Source organism: Bactrocera tryoni, chromosome 1 (assembly GCF_016617805.1).
Source record: "Bactrocera tryoni isolate S06 chromosome 1, CSIRO_BtryS06_freeze2, whole genome shotgun sequence".
Classification (NCBI taxonomy): domain Eukaryota; kingdom Metazoa; phylum Arthropoda; class Insecta; order Diptera; family Tephritidae; genus Bactrocera; species Bactrocera tryoni.
Window position 1 is genome coordinate 8223617 of NC_052499.1, and position 23171 is coordinate 8246787.

The following is a 23171-nucleotide window of genomic DNA, read 5'->3' on the forward strand; positions in this document are numbered from 1 at the left end:
ACTGCGAATACCAGGACAAAGAGCGAATGTTAAACGCAACCAAATATCTTTACACAATATACCTATAATCCACGTTATACCTATAAACGCAAGCGCTTAATCGTATGTAAATTTTCCCTATCGCACAACTAGGTGTTCCTTCTACCCGATCGGGGTACAAAATCGAAAAGACGCACCAAAACTTTAGCGACTACATGCGAACCGCGCTGGGGCCAAACGTTCGTTTACACAGGCTTAAGGCGTTCCGATCTCACCGGTCGTTTACTCGAAGTAATTACACGCTGTTGCAGTTCGAATTTCATTTTATTTATGGAAATTTTTATAATTATTATTTTTTTTTATGAATTTCGTTTTAATTTAACATGTTCTTTCGATGGCCGCATCTACTAGGTGACGCTGTGGGATTATGTGCGCTATGGGGCCAATGACTTTATCGGCGAAGTGGTCATTGATTTGGCGCATCATGTGCTCGACGACGAAGCGGAATGGTATCAGCTGCAGCCCCACCAGGACACTTCGTATCTCGTATGTGTGAATTTATACCGTTCGTTTTATTACAGTTACTTTATACCCGTTTAAACTAGTAACCGATGTTAGCATTGCCAAGTGTCAATGTTGACAGCTGTGTACAACAAAAACTATTGAAATAGTAACACAATACTGAAAAACTGAAAACATTGTACATCAGAGGAATATGCTTAAGTGTTTTAGAATCTAGACATTTATATTACATAAATATGTATGTATATACTTTTAATTAGTTATATGCTTTAATTTAGTATAACACACAGTTTTTTGATGACTGTGTTTGGTCGGTTGATCAGGTAGCGCTCTCTTTTATCTATAAACAATCCAACTACAAAAAGCTCATCGAGGACAGCGCTAAAGCACTTTTCTAAAGCATCAGTAATCCGAATGGCGACAGAAAAGCAGGGAATATATATAACTTACTTTTCGCTGAATCCTTTATTGCATTTACCAAAGTGGAAACCAATACTAAAAAAATTAGGCTTCTTCGTGCTCAGATTGATTTCCCAATCCTACAGTGGGCAAAAAGATATTGTTCACACTTTGCTTTTACATGCAGAATAAGCTTTTCGCCAGCACATTTCCACAAGACAGCAAGTTTTACATAGTCTATTTAACGAAATTCAAACTATTTACATATATGTAAACATATTTTTCTTATCGAACGGAAATAATAAAGCCTGAAACTTCTCAAACATGTATTTAAGTTTCGTGCTCTCTCTCGATCGACACTGAAACCTGAATCCAAGTACATACAAGTATATACATATTTTATGTAAGATGTTTCCTCTCAATCAATGTCTGTCGTAATACTGCTTCAGATTCCGGACTCTATAGAAAGTGCACAATATAAAACTGGCTGCGCCGGTCCTGCTGACTCATACTTGTATTTCATTTAATTTCTGAAAACGCCCTCAGAGGTCCTGTTTTTAGATTGTTTCGTTGCTAATAAGTTCCAAAAAGATTGAAATAAGAGAGAGGGAGATAAAAAAAGAAGCAAAGAGACGTGACTCATACCAGAACAACCGCTGAAAGCTTGGAAAAGTGGGATCAGCCGAGTTGATTTGATTGTGTTTTCCTCGCGAGTGTTTGATCGAACTTAATCATATTCGCTGTAGCTCTCTGAGTCAGATATGGAGTTGTACTTTTCAAGCTAATAAAGCTTTTAACCCTGAACGTGCTTTGCAAACAGCAGCAAAATTACGATGCCGGTCCAGCGTTAAGATAAAAGTAGTTTACAAATTAATTTCCTTCCTTACTGTAATCGAACTAGTGTGTGTGTGTATAAAAATTCAATCAAACCTTCACTTTCGGCCCAACAAACGAAATTGTGTTAATAAAATAATAAGGGCATTAAGGTAGTCGCTGTTTGCTTAGCTGGTTTTGTTGGAGAAAAAATTTCATAAACGAAAAACAAAATTTTTTTTAAATAAATATTTAAAAAATAAAATGAAAAAACATATTATTATAAAAGTAATAGTGTGACATCTAGCCACTGCTATAAATAATTGATGATCTCACACGAAAATGTCACACATTCTTCAGCATTTCATATTACATTGAGCACATTAAAGTTAAGACACACGCACCCAAAATTTTATTGACGCCTGACAGCCCCTTTTATCGGTATGTAAGCGTGTATATGCAAATACAAGTGAGTTTATATAAAATTAAACGTAAACGCACGTATTCGCATATACTTCCAAAAACTTATATGGTATATGTGAAGCACCATCCATTTTATGTATGTATGTATGCCGACTAAAGACCGCCCTCTCCCTTTCCTATCCTATCATAGTTGCATCACGACGACCAAAGTGAAGCGGACATTATGATTTTGACACCGACAGATCATTTATCACCACCCAGCACAATGTCACGTCTTAGCGACTCTGATGCGACGTCTGAATGTGACATCGATGGACTGACGCCGGGGCGTGATGGCGCAAGCATATCCTCACTGGGCAGCTCATCAAGTCCACCACCAGAGGTAACACACACAATGAAATCCATCAGACAACGCATTATTAAGAACTACATAAGTCGAATTGTGAAAAATACTTTATGTTTTTCTGTTGAGAATAATAAAGTAATGTAACATACATTCACATCACATAAGAATACAACAAAAAGCTTTACAAAAAAGCACACAAATGAAATAACAAATTTTCCCCATACATACTTAAATCATATAACAATCTTATGATAACTCTTTGCTTTCAAAAAACTACTTTAAACTGTAAGCATATGCACATACAATCATACGATCATTTACATTTCATTACATAACTGCACATCATCCACAAATTTTCCTTCAAAATTGCATGTATACTTCCACAAATACATACATACATTGTTAAACAGTGAAAGCTTTTAAGTCACAAACAGAGAAAGCTGCTTGGAAAACTAGAAAGCTCAGTTGTACTAAGTTTTTAGACAGATTTTTCTACAAAAGATGGTGAAAGCTTTGCAAAAGCTTTGTGCAAGCATTTCATATTTTGTCCAATACTTCTGATAAAAGCTCTATAGAACGCGACAATATGGTGCATTTAACAAGTTAACCTAGAAAGCTTGGAACAGCAAAATCAGATGACTTAAGTTTTGGTGATCGACCACGTAGTGAAATGAATGCAATGAAAATTTCAAATTAACCACAAAATATTGCCAACGTTTTGTTCTACTTTAAAAATCTTGCCTGTTCCAACTTACTCTTTTTTGTTTTTTTTTTTTTGCACTTTTCCAAATAGAATACATAACAAGTAAGGAAGTGCTAAATTCGGGTGTAACCGCATATTTTACATTCTCGCAAATCAAAGACTGATAAATTCCTTTAGCAAAATATGAAAGTTGGGTGTAGTTTTGACCCGATTTCATCTATTTTTGTAAATACCACATATTATTACGATACCACATACTAAAACAATGTTTCCTGGGTTTCATTAAGGTACTTGACATTTCTATAATATACTCATCATATGGATTAAAGTTAGCCGTTTGTTCAATAATCCTGATATTAGCCAGGTATAAACTCCCGCGGAAGTTCGAAATGTTTTTACTATATTATGTACATATATGGGGATTCAGGAATGTATTGACACGATTCATCCTATATATATATAGCATATATTCCATATATTAACCGATATTTTCGCCTAAAAGTCAGGTTCGTATGTATACAGGAGACCACAATTCCGGTATTTGGAGGCTTGAGCAGTTTAGTTGGATTTGGAAAACTTTTGGTCCCAAGTTAGCATACTTTAAAGAAATTATTAGTGCAAAGTCTTATTCCGTTATATCAATTGATGCTTGGTTTGTGAACTGGAAAGTGAAAGAATCATGTGGAATTTAAAATTGTGCTATTTGGAAAGTAGGCGTGGTCAGATTTCGCTCATTTTCGCACTGTGAGATAAAGTTGTAAGAAAAAGCCCACGTACCAAATGTAATCGAAATCGGTCAATCGGGTCTCGGGATGCGCGATTTAACTAAAAGTGAGCGCTGTCATGCCCATCGTCCAATTTCCGCTTCTATAAAGCGCTCTCATACCATCTCGATTGCAAAACTTTTTTGTAATTAGTTATTGATATATCGCACTTTTAATTGTTTTTAACAGTACCGTTATGTGGCGAGTGGACGGGATTATCTTCCGATTTCAACTAGTTTTGCAATGTTGGTAGGGTGCTTTAGAGATTTATCCTGAGTGAATTTGGCTATTAAAGCTTTGAAGGTCTAGGAGATATGTACATTAAACCTATTAGAGAGCGGTTCCCACTCTTTTTAATTTTTTAGTCCACGGGTGCTTCTAGCCACTGCGAGTTCTATATCTCACGTTATGCCATAATGTTTATAACACCCCAAAAGGAAGCATGAGAAACCCAGTAAAGTATAAACATGTATGACCACATCCATATATCTGCAAATACGCGAACTAATGTCTCAGTTTTTGGGATATCAAAGTAAAAAAGGAACGTGTGCTGGTTCTTTTCTCCTCAAGAAGACATCACTTGTCGGAACCGCTTATACCGGGTCACTATATATGTATATTTACGAAAATATTCAAGTATTGTCATACTACTTCATACTACACTTTCAATCATTTATTTGCAATCAAGCTTTATCAATACATACATACTGAATATTCAGTATCGATAGAAATATCTTGATCTTAACTGCGGCTTAACAGTGTATGTATACAGAATTAGAGTATGCGGCCTTAGAGTCGACGATAATACAACAAATAGGCCGTAGATATCTATATAAGTATTTCATTCAGAGCATAATGTAAGTTGAAGTTTTTCGAAAATCACCACCTTCTAGAAACTTCAACTGCGCATTAAAAGTCGAACTTATCGCCGATTCTCTAAAATCCTCGCCAACACACATAATTTCATTCAGTAATCATAATCTAATTTCTGAGCGCATTGATACGAATGTGTCATTTTCATTAAGTTCCAAAAAGTATTTAAAAATACAATACTCTGTTATCGCTTTCGCATTGCATAACAATATATTCATATATTTATATGCATTATACATATAAACATTATAAGTGTAAATAATATACATTTTCTTATTAGTAAAATTTTTTTCTGATTGGTGTTGTATAAAAGATTTTCTCTCAAAGCCAGGCTTTTTACAAATGTTTGCATTAGCTTTCTAACTGCCTTTATGCTCGTCTACAGACATACGAACGCACGAACTCTCTATTCCTTACTGGCTGCCGATGTTTTCACACAAATACACACACACACGTACACTCCGAAATACAAGCGCGCTTGTAAATGCAACTCTGTAGCTATATCGCGCTCTCTCTCTCTCTCTCTTAACTGTGCGCTTGTATTTTAAAGGAAAGTGTGCTCGTTTTGAACAAGTCTTTGCAGATTTAAACTTTTGCGTGTACTTTTGTGGATTTCTTTTAGTATTTTTGATTGTTTGACAACTACAACAGCAACAACTTTGAGCGTAATTCATGTGTGGTTTTATGAAAAGTGCTGCTATAAGCGATACTTCTTTATACATATACATATACATATATTAATGTAAAACAGTATATATTATTATTTGTGTTGGAAGAACTGATTTATGTAAATTTATAATAAATATTTAAGAATGCAAATTGTAATTAACTAGTAAAGTAAGCAATTCATTTAATTTAAGCAACAATTAAGAAATGTCAAACACATTATTTGTGTAATGAGAACACATGCATAAGCATATTAAGCAGCAAGCATTGAACTTCAAAAACAAATGCTTTTGTTTGCTCAAATAAGTTTAAGTAATAACTCTACAGGCAAAAATGTTTAAGACCGCACTTGCGTCTGTGTTTGAAGTAACTTTTGTTACACGTATTTAGTTCATTGTTGCATGCGTAAATGTATGTTATGTAAACGTAATCATATTATCGTTGTATTGCTATTTTCAGTGTGCTTGTTAGCTTAAATGATGTGTGTTTTAGCTTAACGCCTAAGTGTATGCTTTGAAAATACCCAAAACTACCATGAAAATAGATTTCCGACACGGTTTTTCATTACACTCTATATGCAAACCGTTATCAATATTCATTGCCACGATCACCTGTATCCACCAGAATTCACCATTACACCTGCCAAATACAAATAATAACATACCAACTTCTTAATATGTTCCAACACAAGCCTGTCTACCGCATAGTAAGTGTTCCACCGAAACACCCTAATCACCTAACACCCATACAAATGTACACAAATAATTATATACAAGTATATCTACCACAACCGCTCACTGTGTACACCCCTGCAATTTCATAACATACTCTAAAAGTAAAAAAAAATGGAAAAAACTTAACCTCACTCCTTGCAATCCTGTATGCATTAAAATTCGAAAATTTTACCGTCATTTGTAAATAATTTCCCGAAAATAGTTTTCTCCAGTAGCATAATTGATGTATATGACTTTATCGTTATATTAAAATTCTCTCATTCACTTATATTATTTATGTTTTTTTTTTCTCTTCTCTCTTTCATACTCTTTTAATGACATTCAAAATAATCACGCTCACCTATAACCTAAAAATTTGACAAATCAAATAATTATCCAATTCTGCAACGTTTCAAAATCCCCAACCTACGCTGCACCAAAATTCATACGCCTTCATTTCAAAACAATTTTTGTATATAAAAATATATATACATACGATTACGCCAACTTAAATTTAATCGCAAACTTGGGCTGCAAACAACAAAAACTTTCGTAATTCACCACTACAGCAGATCGATTTGAATGAGCGTCGCTCAAGACGCGATATGTCGCCGCAAGGTCGCAAGCGTGTAGCTGGTATGGTATCGCGTGATTATCGTACGGTATCTGGCATTGGACAAAGTTACCACAATCAGGTTTGAAAGCAATTACAAATACATTCATTTGTAGGCCTTTACATATATACGCGTATGTGCGTATGTAATTGGTGTGTTACTTGTGCCAGGCAACATAGCCCTAACTAAAGTCCTCAAAGACAGCTGTAGATAAATATTAGGAATCTCGTCGCAATATAAAACATAGTTATAATAAAATTTGATGCAAATACATTTCAAGTATTGCATACTAGGCCAACAGAAATATTAGGGAAGTTAAAAAAAAAGTAATTGTAAATAACACAATATCTGGATATATATCGCGGATACTAACCGGTCGACAATTAATATAAAATACCGAAGTAGGTTAGGTTGAGCAATTAGACGAGGCGTTAGTAACTTGTAGACAGTTGGTAACAAGTGCTTTAAAGCGTAAAAAACTGCGAAAGACTTATTTAAGCTCACATCTAACGCCAAAGCTGATTGATCGCTTCAATATTAAACTGCTAAATCCATATATCAAACAGGGGGATAGTCAGGATAGCAGTACTGTAATGCGTACGATTTTATCTTAACCGATTAGAACCTCTAAAACTAAAGCAATACCCCTAAAAACTGTGTTTACGAAAAGAGGATACGGCGACTTACTACCACTCAACTACCACTACTACTACTGATACAAGATCATACACCAGAATATTTGGTAAAAGCACTAAAATAACTTCAATAAAAACTTTATTTTAGTATGGACCAATTAGAAAAGATATACGTAAATGGGATATTCATAAAAGCAAATTCTAGACATTTAAGTCTGGTTTCCATAGCGAAATCTTTGGAAAGAGTAAATCCGATGAACTCGCACCCTTATCCAAATCTCTTTAGGATGGTAACAAGCAGGTATACCCTGTTTTCGTGTACTTGGGTGCCTTATCCATGGGCCTCGCGCGAGCTCAACAAACGTTGGTCTGAATCCAGCACTAGTGGGTTTCCGAAAGCCTTCTGGCCTAGACTGAAAAGATTTATGGAACTACCAGCTCAAAGTACACGTGGCTGCAATGATAATGTCTCCTCATATCAGAGCAATTTCGACTCTTAAACAAGAGAATTTTTTGTCTCAGCTTTTATAAGAACTTGGAAACTGGTGTATATATCTGCGTCCAGTAAAACATTCTGGCGGAATGAAAACTACTATTTCTAAAGGATTTGTCCGGAAAGTAATAGGACTGAGTCGATAAAAAAAAAAAATTATTAAACCAATCGTTACAATTATTTAAAAACTTTTAAAATAGGCTCGTTCTGCGTCGATTGAAGGCGTCACGGAAGGCATTCTCCGGAATAGCCTTGAGAGCCCAGGTGCATGCTGCTTGAATCCTCTCTGTCGTCTCAAAATGCTTGCCTTTCAGCGGCCTTTTCAGACAAGGAACCAAAAAACCTCCCGGAAGCCACATCTGAGCTGCAGAGTGGCTGCAGAAGCGTTGGACTGCCGACTTTTGTTAGGTAGCTGTTCACAAGAAAGGCGGTGTGAGCCGGGGCGTTGTCGTGGAGCAACTTCCAATCGGCTGCGATGTCTTGTCGGACCCGATTGACCCTTCGTTTGAGCCTCCTGAGGACTTCCACGTAAAACTTGGCGTTGACGGGTTGTCCAAGAGGAACAAATTCATGGTGGACGATGCCTTTGATGTCAAAAAAGGCAATGAACATTGTTTTCTCCTTGGATTTGCTCATTCATCAGCGACCTCTTCCCGGCCCTTCAAAAAGGCGTGGAGCCGACGAAACACACCACTTCTTACTGAAGTAGCATGTGGGTAAGTCTGCTTGATCATATCAAACGTGTCTGTCGCAGGTTTACCAAGTTTCACGAGGGATTTAATCGCGTATCTGCAATCAACGCTGCATTTTCAGCTTGCACCACTCACAAAAACACGTCGCGCGAAAATGTTTGTCCTGACTCTCCAGGTATTTGAAGACGACTGCTTAGCCGCTCGTTCGTTAGCTAGGAATGTCCTCTACCGAAAATCAGTCCTATTGCTTTCCGTACAAACCCTGTATTTTCCGACGAAATTTTGTAAGGTTTTTACTTTGAACCCACTTTACACCAAGTCAGAGCTCGGACTTCTCATATCTTTCGTGTTAGGTTAGGTTGAGTCTGAAGTTAAATAGCAAACAATGTTCCACGAAGAGACATAGAAAACTATATTTGAAGTAGGTATCAAAAGGTTACTTCGCGAGGCAGATATCATCGCTTTCATTAACTGCAGGTGCCACTTTATACATTTCAGCCTGACGCACAATCATTACGCCAACGCATTAGAAACTCGCATTTGCCGCGTCGCCACAGCCTTTGAACCAAATCCCACATTTGTATGCCTTTACTAGTAGAGTTTTCATATAGACGAAACTTAAATATCGATACGCTGTTGTAATATAATTTAACTGTATTTAAAGCGAATTTTTCAACTACATTTTAGAAGTTTATTTGTAAGTTAATGTCTTTATAAGTGTGTAACTATTGATTACAATCATTTACGATTCTTTTAACGTATACCACACAATCGAAATGAACTTTTGCTTGCTTTTGAATATCTTAGAACTTTCTCAGCCAAGTATTTAATTTTCAGTTAAATGAGAACATTTCTTTAGTTAATAAGTGAGAAACAATTGTCCCCTTGCAATGTGCACGAGTGAGGCGTTACGCGTGCGCTAAAACGTCTGTCTTACCCATATATATGACAAGGTGTGTTTCCATATTTCCATAACAAAAATCTTTTTATTATATGTATTTACAACTTTTCGCTGCCGCAACGAATTTTGCCAACAGCAGGTGAGCACTGGTTACCTGCGTCGCAATGGCGCCATCACTGGTCCCAGTGGCATGAGCCTCAGCCAACGCAGTCATTCCGCCGCACCGACCGACAGCTATCACGGTGTGACCGGCAGTGGTCACAGTTATTATCGCAGCAACAGCCCGCGACGTGGTTCACTCTCGCCGCCCGACGATCGCTACATAGACTATCCAGTGCTTCCAATACACGCAACAGGTGGCTCAGCATACGGGCATTCACTGTCGGGTGGTGTAAGTTCGTTAAGTGCCACCGCTGGTGGTATTCCCTTGGGTGGCGTAGGCGGCGCTGCAATCGGCCCCACTGGTGCAGCGCAACAGGGACGCTTTCAATCGCGTTCCGCAACAGCCACACCTACGGGTTCACCCAAAAAACGGCAGCTGCCACAGGTGCGTCCAGCAATGATTACTTTTCTGATTTTACACGATTTTTTTCTGCATTTGCATTTTAGGTGCCGCAAACTTCACGCAGCGCCATGCTACGTGATCGCTTGGGTCAAGAGTTCGATGAACGCCCGGGTGGTGGTCGCTTCGGTCGTCATCGCACGCGTCAAATTCATCATCAGGCCACATACCGTAGCACCGGCATGGGTGGCTGGGAGCGCCACTACACCGGCCTCTCGGACAGCGATCTACAATCGATGGAGGCGCGGACACGACCGCGACACTCGCTATCACCCGATAAGGACTTCATGGGTGAATTTGGCGATTCGGATATGGAGTCGGTGGTGAGCGTGACATCGAGCGCCTTCTCTACACAATCGGAACGGCCGCGCGGCTCACGTGGACTGAGGTAAGTAGCTGCTTATTGGCCTGCTAGCCGAGCGGCTTTTCCCTTGTATCCCACAAAAAACGCTTTCGTTTTGGGTTGCTGTGTGTTTGTTGTAAACAGCCGGGAAACAAAATTTCTGCACCAAAACCATAACCAAAACAAAAAATATTAATATGAAATCGTGCCAAATCATAAAAAAACAAAAAAAAATCAAACAATTCAAATCAGTCGAACAATCAGCCGTTACAAACCGAAATTTGTAAGTTTGGAATTAATTTTGAATCGAAATCAGACACAATTTTGAAGCAAATCCGTACAAAAATTTTACAACATTTATTTTACATACTTCAGTTTCATTTTATTTTGTTTGTACAAAGCAAAAACAATTGAGTTGTGACAAAATTTGGCTCAAGCAAATGCAACCCTGCCAATATTATTAGTTTTTTTGACACTTAACACTTTTTCTCGATATGGCAACATCTGCTGGAAAACAAACAAAAATTTGTTTTCTTTTCTTTATTATTTTTACATACCTACATACCTACTCTACTCAACTCAACTCAACTCAACCCAACTAAACTCAACTACTCAACTCAACTAATGCTACTCTACTCAATCCAAAATATCTACTCTACTTCACTTCAATGACGCCCGCTAATTTTATGTTGAACTGCTTTATATATGCCAACAACAACAAACTACAACTAAAAATGTCAACAAACCAACAACAACAACCACAACTAAATGTTCAATCGATTACACACAACAAACACAACAACTTTTGCATAATTTCACTACACGAAATGACTGACTGACGTGAACCAACAACAACAAACAACGTACAAAACACGCCACTTTGCACCGAACAACCGTTACATGGCAATATGTTAAACTTATTTGCATAATTTTTTAACAAAATCCATAATTTTAACTCTTTAACGCAAACGATACGAATTCAACAACAACAAATACAATAACAAAAACACCAAATTCCAACAAATATACAAACAAACAACAATCATCAACTCGTGATGATCCTTCATTGATCATTTTGCATTCTTGCATGCGCATGCGGATTGAAACCACACACAAAAACAACAACATCAAAATAAAATAAAAAAATTGCAAAAATACAAAATCCAAAACAACTTGAAAAACAACCACCACCAAAACACACACGTTATCAAATGCACACGCGGCTTCATGAACATACCGTGAATCGAAATCGAAATTGCAACCACCCAAACCCAACCAAACAATCGGCCCTTCACACCATCAAAAGTTTGCCACGCAATTGGCGCACCTTGTACGGCGCCGACCCAATGCCTGGCAGTGTCCCCACCACCACGCTTGCCGGTCACCATGCACACGCTCAAGGACGCGGCTTCTTTGAGCGCTACCGCGCCAATACGATCGAGGTCGATGATTGTGATTTTTTATCAACCAGCTTAACGGGCGTGCCAACACTGTACGGTATGGGGCAGTCGCCGCCACACCTCAATACAGCGTCACAACAGATGTTGTTGTTGGAGCAGTTAGAGCAGCTGCAACAGCTAGCCGAACTAGCAGCTGCTGATTCGCCGCCGAACACGGCTACTTTGGTGGCGGCATCCAATCCACACAATATCCTCAGTGCAACCGCAACAAATCACCTATTACCACCACACCGACAATTGCAACCGCAACAACTGCAACAATTACAACAGCTACATGAACCAACACAACTGCCAAGCCAACTCGTCATGACCGACAATAGCGGCAATTTAGTAGTGGATCCGTATTTGCTTGATGGAAGCACCGAACCGGGTCTGTTGTTAATGGAGCCGGCGGGCGTAACGGTGATACCACCTACACCACCATCCGCATTACCGCCGCCGCTGCCGCCGCCAGCGCACACTGTCAGCACACAATTGCAACAGCAGCAACAACAACAACAGCCATCACTTTCACACCCACAGCCACATCCCCATATATTTCATCCACATCAATACTTACCTCACATACCGGATTCCATACATTTTCCCGAGTTTCTAACTCATGCTGCCGATTTCAGTCCTTTCGCCGAAAAGATATTTCCACGTGATAGCTCCTTAGGGTCCAGTAGCCATTATCCATTCTACGATCATTTGCAACGTATCACCACGCCCGTAGTGAATCTATTTCGTCATAGCCCAAGCTCTACACTAAGTACACCGACTGCTGCTGCAGTCAATTCTCCGCATCAACACGCCCATTCCGTATCATCATCGCCCTCATCGTACATTGCCTATGTGCGCGATCATTATGACAATACATGCAGCCACTGCCAAAACGGCAGCCAGCCAGTCGTACTGTCGACAAATGCTGCACTCACCACACCCGGCATAGCCATAGGCGCTTGCGACAATCCATTTTGCATTGCTGAATCCCATCCACATCCACAGCATCATCCGGTCGCCTATCCGTATACAGCCGAACAACTGCTACGTAGACCGTCATTGTCCATGTATCAGCCATCGTCAGAGCCTTCACTGCCAACTATGGATCCGGCAATATGCGGCGAATGTGTGGATCAGCATTTCGTGAGTGGTCTTACCGCACCACAAATTGACTTGGGCGCTGTGCCCACCTATCACGTACATACCCCAACGCCAACGGCGCACAAAAAAGCCAAGTCCTCACTGGCACCGCCACCTCAACTGCCCACACAATCGGTTTTGCGTCTGTCGCGACAATTAAGCGAAGACGCACTTATAACAGCTATACCAATTGCTGAATCGAAAGCGCAGCCTACTTCGATATTGAAAAAACCGAAAGTTGGCGTACCAACGGGCACATTAGATCGGCGAAAAATGTTTCATGAGGGCCAATCACGTTCACTGGATTACGATGATTTGCACGCGAAGAGTTGGGGCCGTCGTCGCATCAGATACGAAGACGAGATATATAATCCGCCACTGGAAGAGCTATCTCGTCGTTACGGTTCCGAGACAAATATACGACAATCTTATATGGGTGCCAATGTTGACGCAGTCAATCCGCTAAGTCACTCACACTTTCTTGTCACTGACGACAAGATCGTCACTATTACCTATGACTCGGATGTGGGTTGGACGCGGCGCGGTGTTGCACCGTCTGTATTTCATGATCCGCGACGTCGTTTCGATGGCCGCGAGCGTAATCATATGTCTCTAAATTTACAACGCACCAATCAGGAAAAGCTTTATGGAGCTGCACTGCCATACCAAAAGCGACGTCGCAATCTGCCGCATCCACCAAGCGCACAAAACGCCCACAATTTCTCACCCGTTGAGGGTTACGACGACGACCCCATGTTAATGGATCCCACCACACATTCGTCAGCTACGCTGCCACCACATAGTGGCGAACCAACATCCATAAACGGTACAGGCTCCGCCGAACGACCGGGACCAATTGGCGAACATCGCGATCAACGTGATCCACGCGATGAACGCGATCCTCGTGATCTCAGTCGCTCAGTAGGGCCAGGCTCGTCACCTAGTCAGCAACGTCATCCTTCATCAATTATTTCTAAACGCAGTAAATCATCAATGGCCACCGCTGGTGGTCATCGTACACGTGTAGAACAGTTACAGCATGAATCGGGCAGTGATCGCAGTAATCTCGTTAGTATCAATGACCAACCCGAATATTTCGAATACGATGATTACGGTGATCCCTATATAGACTCGCACACTAGTCGTAATTATGCAACAACAACAACAAATGCTAGTAGTAATAGTTTTGTTAGTAGTGGTGGTAGTGTTAGGCAAAAAGGGAAAGAAGTTTCATACGGCGCGGAACAACAGACGAAATCTAGTAGTGGGAGTGGTAGTGGTGGTGGTGCTTCTTCTACTGCTGCTGCTGGTAATATCGTCGTCGGTGGTAATATTTCTAATAATGCTTCTTCTTCCTCTTTTGCAAATTCCCATCATGGTGTCGCTAACTCCACATCACCTAAACGTGCCTCATTGAAACATACAAATACAACTAACGACGCTAACCTAAACGTAAACGTTGACGGAACAACAACAACAACAACTACAACTCCCATACAAACAACAACTACATCCACAAACATCACAACCACATCATCGTCGAATACAACAACAACAACTAATGCGATGGCAACAACAAATTCAACCTTAACAACCTCAACAACAAATCCTGCTGCCGCAACAACAACAACGAATACTGGTGATACAACAACTGCGGCTGGCGATGCTGCTGCCACGGATGATGCCGATGCGCCGCTTGACGTCATCGATTGGGATGCCATCGACGCTATGCTGGACGATGACTTCAGTGAATATGACAAAGACAAAAACGGTGGTGGTGAGGAGAAGAAGGACGATCCCAACTTTAGTCAGAGTGTTGATGAGAAAGTTGGTAAGCTAATATGTATGTCGATGTGTATGTACTTTCCTGAATGTTGTGTAGATGTAAGCATATGTGTGTGCGTACTTAGCATTTATGGTTGTATGTGTTTTGACTTATAGTATTTCAAACCAAAATTAAGCAAAAGACGGTTAGCTATTAATGTTTATATGTAAACAACTGCCGAATCCACCAGTTCACACCAGAAGTCAGAAGTATGCTTCGCACTTTAGCACCAAACTTTAACTACGTCCATTTTCCCTATACCTTCGCACTTTCTATGTGACAAAGCTTTTCATTTGCTGGAAACCTAAATTTTTAATTCAGTATTGATCTAAATCAAATAAATTTGCAGGGTGTGATTCCCCTACCCAGCTAGGGAAAGCTTTGACCTTTGTAGATGTTTGCGCAAAATCGAAGCGGTTCATAAGTCTTCTACCAACTTTTATTTCGAAAACATTTTTAGTACGGCTTATTCAATTCAATGTGATATTTTATAACAAGAATAATTCTACATTTGAGAAGAATTGGCAGATGGAATTGTTAAGGACTTACAAGATTTTTATAAATATATCTTCATGGAATCTTTCATTCATGGAATCAATCATTCTCTTGAACTATTCAAAGACCGAACTGTAGCACTATTCAAAGACCGATGGTATACAGCAAAGAAAGGTCTATAAAGCACATGTTGAATCAGTACCTAATTTGATTTATGCAGATATTCCCACTGCAATGCCTCTTAAAATGAGACCCAACCAGAAGGCCGTCTTCCGAAAACTTCCAAACAGTAGCACAGTCTAGTTCAGAATAAATTATAGTCTATTGTCTCACAATTAAAAATATTTTAACAATTTCATCGAAAACGCTACAAGACCTTCTTTGTAAAGCAGTTCGAATTAACTGCCATTATGAAGACTAAAATATAAATTCATTTATTTCAAAATTTTTAATATTTAGTTTATTTTCTAAATCGTAGTTGTATTCTCGATGTTTTTGGATACTTCCTTTACTTAATATTAATTAATTGTAAACTAACTAATCCGATGATTATCCCATCAGATGGCAGCTTATCTGATACAGCAACAGATCGCAAAAAGGGCGGCGTCGAGCAAGAGCGCTCCCCCAAAGGCGGCAGCGGTATGGGTAAAAAATCCAACTCCACCTCGCAATTATCGGCTACAGGTAAGAGCACGCCCAGTTTAACTACCATTACACACTTATACCTACATAGTATTTAAAAGGTTTTCTCCAGCCATTTAGTAAAAAATCATACAACAGTCATACTAACCATTTTATAAAGTTCGAAAACGATATTCATGCAAATTTTATTTAGTAATAGCAAGCAAAATTATAAAGCATTCGAAAACAGTCTAGATTTTTATGAACACGACGCCATTAGTTCGTACCTTTGGTTCGACATTTTCACTTTCACTTTCATAGTATTATATTAGAATTCATTACTTTTTTATTTGGCAACACTGTCCTTCTGTTTTCAATATACATCAATTTATACACACGCTAGTACATGTCAAAGTGTAAATACTACGTAATTTATAGTCATTTTAAAAGGAATGACATTAAAAAAAGAACATTTACACACAAGCTAGTTGACTTTCTGACAAAGTTCATAACAGTCAGCATTTTTAGGAGAAAAAATATAAATAAAAAAACAAAAAATTTAAAGACAAGACATTTTGAAATTACCAATTATCAATGTACATACCATATATAAAGGTCGTAAAAGACGTATGGGCTTTGGAAAGAAGGGTAAGAACTCATTTACGGTGCACCGCAGTGAAGAAGTTCTGCCAGGTGAGATACGTGGGGCGCTGTCGCGCGGTTCGTCATCTGAAGCCGATGGCGGTGAGGCATTAGCTGATGGCGGAGCCGGCACTGGTGGGGACAGGTTCGCAAAATCTATTGCTATTTTCGTTTTTATCTCTCTTTCCCTCTCTCTTTCACACACCTTAACTATATACATATTTATTTCAATTTCGATTTATTGAGTGCTATAGTTTATTAGCAAATTTTGTTTCAAATTTAATTTCAATACTTATGTTTTTTATGATAATTTTTTTAATAAATAAAAAAATAAATACTTGAAAGTAAATAAGAAAGTGCTCACGTAAAGATGATAAACATTACTATTATGTCAAAGAAGTCGTTTAGGACATATTATATACATAAAGGGGGCTCACAAGGTGTGCTGTTATTGATTAACAAATAAAAATAATACAAGATCTAAAAAAAAGCCGCTGAAGTAAAATTTCGAAAAAATTTTACTGTACTGTAGTCAAGAAAAAAAATCGAAAAAACATTGCTTTCTATGTTTTTCGGTCTTTTAATACGCAGTTGTACGTTTTAGACACCTTGTAAGTTCGCTTTTACCAGTTATCCCCTCTGTATTCCACAAAAATTATTGAACTAAGCTTTAACTCCCGAAGGCTTGATGTTAACGAAAAGTATTGGAGCCTCAATAAGTTCACATTTCACCACACTTCTACTGTAAATAAACAACAATACATGTATGTATGTCTATATGTACACCAAAAGCTTATTAACTCCCTCAAAAGCTTGGCATGCCGCGTTTAAAAAACAGCTAGCGTCGCAAACCAAACATTAAAAAGCGAAACCGAAACGAAATAATCGCGCGTACGCAGCACATGCTAATGAAAGCTCTTTTTTATTCTATAAAACAAATGAAAGCTCTACGCAAAACGAGCCTCCTTACCCAACTGTTGCAATTTAAATTAATAATTTAAGTTCCATATAATTTAACATCCAAAGTCGATACGTATTTTTAGGCTCTTTCTGCTATTCAAATAAAATGGCAAATAAATATTGTATGCGTTTCAAAGCGAAAGCTTTTCAGGCTTTTGCTCTGCCAAATTGCAAAATGTAAAATATGACGTTTTTGAAAAGCTTTCGCATTTGAAACGCAGCTTATACTACAACAACTTACGCTTCATTCTGTTAATTAAGCTTTCATAATGTGATTATGCCCTGCATTAAGCTGCATACGATTTGCTCATTTTCAATTCATTAGAAAAGCATTAAAAGTTTAATACTACAGTATTCAAAAAAAAAAATGTTTTCATTTCATTAGTAAAATGCTGTAGCTAGTAGTTCCAATTCATAATTTATTTGTGAAGCGTGCCATTTCGCCATTGCAGCATCACATGCATTTCTTTCTAGAACGGCCTTGCTTTCTTTTTCAACAAATTACATGAGTTAATAACATTTTTCTCACTTAACAATAATAACTTATAATTAATATATATTGACATTAAAATCGCATTACATTAGTTGAAGAGTTTGCATGCTTTTAAACGCTTTACAAGAAAACCTAAACTTAAAACGCAAATAGAAAACACTTCCAGGCTATGAATTCGAAGGATGTAGGTGATTTATAAAGAACACGGTAAGCTCGCTTTAAGCGTTAACTTTCTACTTACAACGAATCGTGAATAAAATATAAAAATACTAATAATTATGAACTATTACCAATTGTACTAAACGATGAACGATGAGAGAAAAAAATAGCGTAAATTTGAAAAACATTTTCGGATTGCTTTGTTAATTTCTGACATGTTTCTATATTAACACTAGTTTTAAGATATTTATTAATATAGCAATGCAAAATACATATATATTTAGGTGCAAATTTGTACTTAAAAGCCACTGCAATCCAGCGAAGTAGCGCGATTCAAAGAAGCAGGAATTTAAGCTTTTGCGTTCCCAAAATTCGCATAATCTCAGAATTCATATTTAACGTATGGTCATCAAAGAATTCCTAGAACTTCACATGAGATTTGATTCCTGTTATGCGATTATCAAGTACAGTGAATATTCACATTATAGAGAGCAATTATCTCTCGCTTAAAAAATGCGTAGACGTAGATTCTATTTATCTCTTTTCTCTATAGTATGGAGAACTCAGATAGCACTCTTATGTCAGTGCTTTTTTCAGTGTGTGATATTAGCCGAAAATGGTCGCAAATACTAAGAAAATATAATAGAGATTTCTAATCGTTTTGCTAAATTTTATAAAGTACGCCAGAAACCTGAGAAAGTTTGAAAACCCACTCACGCCAATTGTAAAAATTTTTAAAATTTTTTTCCCCGGCAGACATTTTTAGATAATCAAGTATTACAGAAAACTACTTTTTTGAGCTCCTCATTGATTTAAAAGTTTTATAATTAAATCTTCTCACTAGTTAAAATTTACAAATTTGTCTTCTAAGCGAAAACTTAAGATTACATTTGAAGGAATTAGTCTGATCTGAGCGTAAACTAAACTTGCCGAAACGACACGCAAAATGACGATCGCACACTAATTGCAAGTACTCGTTTTACGCGTTTCGCTAGTTCGGGTCAGTGATAACCTGCGTAATGGTTACTCACTTTATTTTAGCGCTTACTAAGCCTCTGAGCAGCGCTGCTGCTCATAATGATGTAAATAAAATTTAAAAAAAGCAAACAAAACAATTGAATAAAACTTTGTTTTCAGTGAAAAACAAGAAAAGTGAGAAGAAATTTTATATTTCATGATTTCAAAGAAATGTGTAGACAACTCTTTTGTGAAATAGAAATGCTACACTTCGACTAAAGAAAAATCGGCAATGCTTGGTTATAAAGCAGCTAACATTTATCAATTCCAACAGAATACTCTTTGTAACGCAATATATTGTTTAATTTTTGAAAACGACTACTCCGCTGGATTGTTGCTACCTTTAATACTTTCATTGTATGCGCTTGCTTTAGATTCCTTGGGATCTAGGCTTATCGAACACTACGAGAATTTCTTTTGTTGCATGCTTTGAAGAATTACTCAGAACTCTAATGTTTATCATCTATTACTATTGCCAATTTGTTATATTTTCTTTTGTTCCTATCAAGTATACTTCACAATATTACGTAACCTATATACCATACACTTATATGCAGGGAGACATAGAAAGGCGCTCATCTCGTACTCGCTTACACTCCAGTCCACTCCACTCACTCACTCGTACACAACGAACACACTCATGCATATGTACGTATGTATGTATGTAGGTGTGACCTTAGAGGCAAAATTTTCCAGTGGCATATTGTAGAGAAATGCCAAAGATTGGCCGACAAAAGTAGTTGTAATAAATTGTGTAATGAAAATGGTGATAATTGAAAAATATTGGCTTGATTACGCTAAGGTTACGCCGAAAGAAAAGTTTTAAAAATATAATCAATTTTCAGGTTGTTCTTTGCTCATAGCTGAAATATGTATTCAATATTTTTACTCTGCGATTTTATAATCCTTGTACTAAGCATTCAAATGTTATCAACTATTTATTGACAGTAAAAAATTCGAATAAGTTTTTCAACAATTTTTTTTTTCTTTAAGCATATGTATAACAAATATTTTCTTAGAATGCAAGTGTAAAAATATCTTCATTTATTTCAAACTGCTTTTCATGCTTTAATTTGCGCTGTTCTCTGTCCACTTGTTTCATAATTTTTCCTTTGAAGTACTCAAATGTTCGTAATTACATTTTCGTTTTGTATTTTCGATACAATTTTCAATTCGTTTTTGTGTTTTATTTTTCTTTTGTAAATTTTGTTGGTCTCCCTTTCTGTCGAATACATGTCCGAAATGGCAGTGTGTGTACAAAGATATAAATACGTTGGCGCCTAAATGTATGCATATCTACTTGTGTGATCGAAGTGATCCTGCACAGGGGCTTGCTTGTGTATTTTGGAAGCCCATTTGCATTACAGCTGTACTTACATATACATATATAGTGCCTGCGTTTCTTGTATGTACATACCTATTAACAAACAATATAAATAACAACAACCACACGCAGTGTTAACCAAATATACGAACTGTAAAGTAAATTTAAAGTAAACAGTAAAGCAAAGGCGTGCTACCACCACAACAACGTGAGAAATTTGAGGCAGCTTAGCTTAAACGGCATTTACCATAATTTTGCATTACAATAGTACCATCATACATGTCTAATCAGTGTTAATCATTCAATGTCTTCCTACCAATCCCGTTAATGCAGACCAATATACGGCTTCATATAATGCAGTTGCTGCTTCCAATGCATCTCATCATCCTCATCATCTTCGCCAATCACGCGGTTCTGCCGGCAGCATACAACGCTCCGTGGAGGTGCCGCCCGCAGCATCGGCCACGCAATACCGCACCGGAAGCATACATTCCATATCCAGCTCTGAGGGCTCATCGTAAGTGCATTGTCTACTGCGTGGTGCGCACGCAATCGATATTGATATACAAAAAAATGAAATTATAATAAAAAATATCGAAATTTTATTAGTAAAATTTCTTTCGTGTAGTTGCATCTCGCTGTATATACATTTAACAGATTACCGCATGAGTACACCCCACTCTTTTCGTGAAATAAAGAGAAAGCCTCCAGGCCTGCAATTACATTACAATTTGTATTGCAAAAACTGAGCATAGTTTTAGGCGTACAACTTAAAAAATTTAATTACACATTTTTTGGCGAGGACCAACAACCATTTAAGAACATAATAACCCTGAAGTCAATTTTTTTAACATTTTCAACATAAAGAATATTAAATTAAAAATAATATGGCCAAAAACAAACAATAAAAACAACCAAAATATACCTTTAGGCACACAGTGTTAATACCATAAAAATTTGCTAATGACTTAAAAGCACAAAATGTTCAAATAGAGCTAAAAGCGCAAAGAAAAAAGTTTTAACTTTTACTGCATTCACGCTTTTCGAAAACTTTTATGCATACTTTCAGGCGCAGAATTAAAATAACAGTCAATCGGTCAACGCTTTCAAGACATAGAACAATAAAACTAAGTTCAAAGTATTAAAACATAACAAATTTCATTTAAATTTGTAAATAAGCTAAGCATATTTTCAGGCGTATAAGTTTTGGCTAATAAATAAACTCGAACGTTTACTGAATAATTATAACTGATGTATGTATATATATATGTACATACATATACAATCAAAGAGTTGGGTGTGCTTCTGAAAAAACAAACACAATAAGAACAAAATCATGTTATAAATATAAGTGAAAGTGGGCCTGCCTTTGCTGCTGCCTGACTGCGAACCACTACATCTTTCCTCGCTGTTAGTCGCTCTATTATCATTCATGCCTATTTATTATTTCTTCTCACATTCTTTACTTTCGCTTACGTCTAACTATCGCCTCCTACTGCTTCATCTGTGCCCCATTTTTGTTCAACTGCTCAGCTTCTTGCCTCTTCACTTTTTTACTTTTCGCTCTGTCTCCTTCTTCGTGGTCGCAACGTGCAGCGGCAATCAGCACGAAATTGAATTGCGATTCTCTATTCGTTGTGTTTCAAATATTTTTCTAAACTCTTTCTGTGCCTTTGTGTAATTTAAAATGATATTTGTTTCCTCTGTTTGCGGTGAAATTATTTCAAGTTTTTTTTTGTTTCTTGATTTAATCTATAAGATTTACGTGTATATACTTGTATTTGTATGTTTATTAATTTATTATCTTTTTTGTTATATTTTACATAAACGGTAAAAAAAACTTTCAGACAATTTCTTGCTCATTTATGTATGTAATATATGTGTACAGAAATAGATGTGTGGACTTTAAGCTTTTTCGTAATATTTATGCTTAATAATAATATTAAAATTTTGCATGTCGATTTTTACGTTTTTTTCTACATATGCAAAAACTTCTTTTATTGATTGAAAGGTACTTAATCTTTCATAGAATAAGTAGCAACACGTCTGATATATTTATTTATCACTCCGATTTTTTATTTTATTTTATTTTAGGCTATAAGCGTAATTCGACGATATAAGTTATCTTAATATAATTAATATTATAATATTCGAGAGACAACATATAATTCATGCATATCTTCTGCACAATTTTTACTCAGGCTACGGTATTTTAAATTAAATTTTTGAAAATCAATATTAAAAGCTGTACTTAACTTAGGAACACTCACACACAACACACCTTTTAATAAAAATATGCAGTCTGAACTAAAATCCCTCATAGCAATATTATCGGGGTTTACCATAAGGGGTGACGTGATTGTAATGGTGCTGACCATTTGGCTGACATTTTGTTCACATTTTGCTCACATCATAAATGACATTTAATTATATAATCTTCATAATAAAAACACTAAACCCACATATGTATGTAAAAGTGATCCATATCGAGATTTATTATCATTCGAAAGAATTCTTTCTACCTTTCATTCTTTGGCATTTATTTTTTTAAGATAATCTCTTTCAAAAGTTGCCGCGGCTCCATCTCATATGTCCTTCCATCCTTTGAGTAC

General features: G+C 37.2%; 1 protein-coding gene across 3 annotated transcripts in view; it reads left to right on the forward strand.

Moving 5' to 3' along the window:
* Positions 1-23171, forward strand: part of LOC120782665 — a 76497-nt gene that overhangs the window by 44946 nt on the left and 8380 nt on the right. For 2 of the 3 annotated variants that reach the window (XM_040115043.1, XM_040115044.1), the window contains exons 10-18: positions 133-270; positions 391-525; positions 2327-2518; positions 6771-6896; positions 9673-10083; positions 10146-10486; positions 11748-14854; positions 15905-16027; positions 20893-21076. In XM_040115043.1, the coding sequence (XP_039970977.1) occupies positions 133-270; positions 391-525; positions 2327-2518; positions 6771-6896; positions 9673-10083; positions 10146-10486; positions 11748-14854; positions 15905-16027; positions 20893-21076 (4757 nt within the window). Of the gene's footprint in view, positions 1-132; positions 271-390; positions 526-2326; positions 2519-6770; positions 6897-9672; positions 10084-10145; positions 10487-11747; positions 14855-15904; positions 16028-16579; positions 16752-20892; positions 21077-23171 lie in introns of all 3 variants that reach the window. The other variant, XM_040115042.1, reaches the window with a different exon arrangement.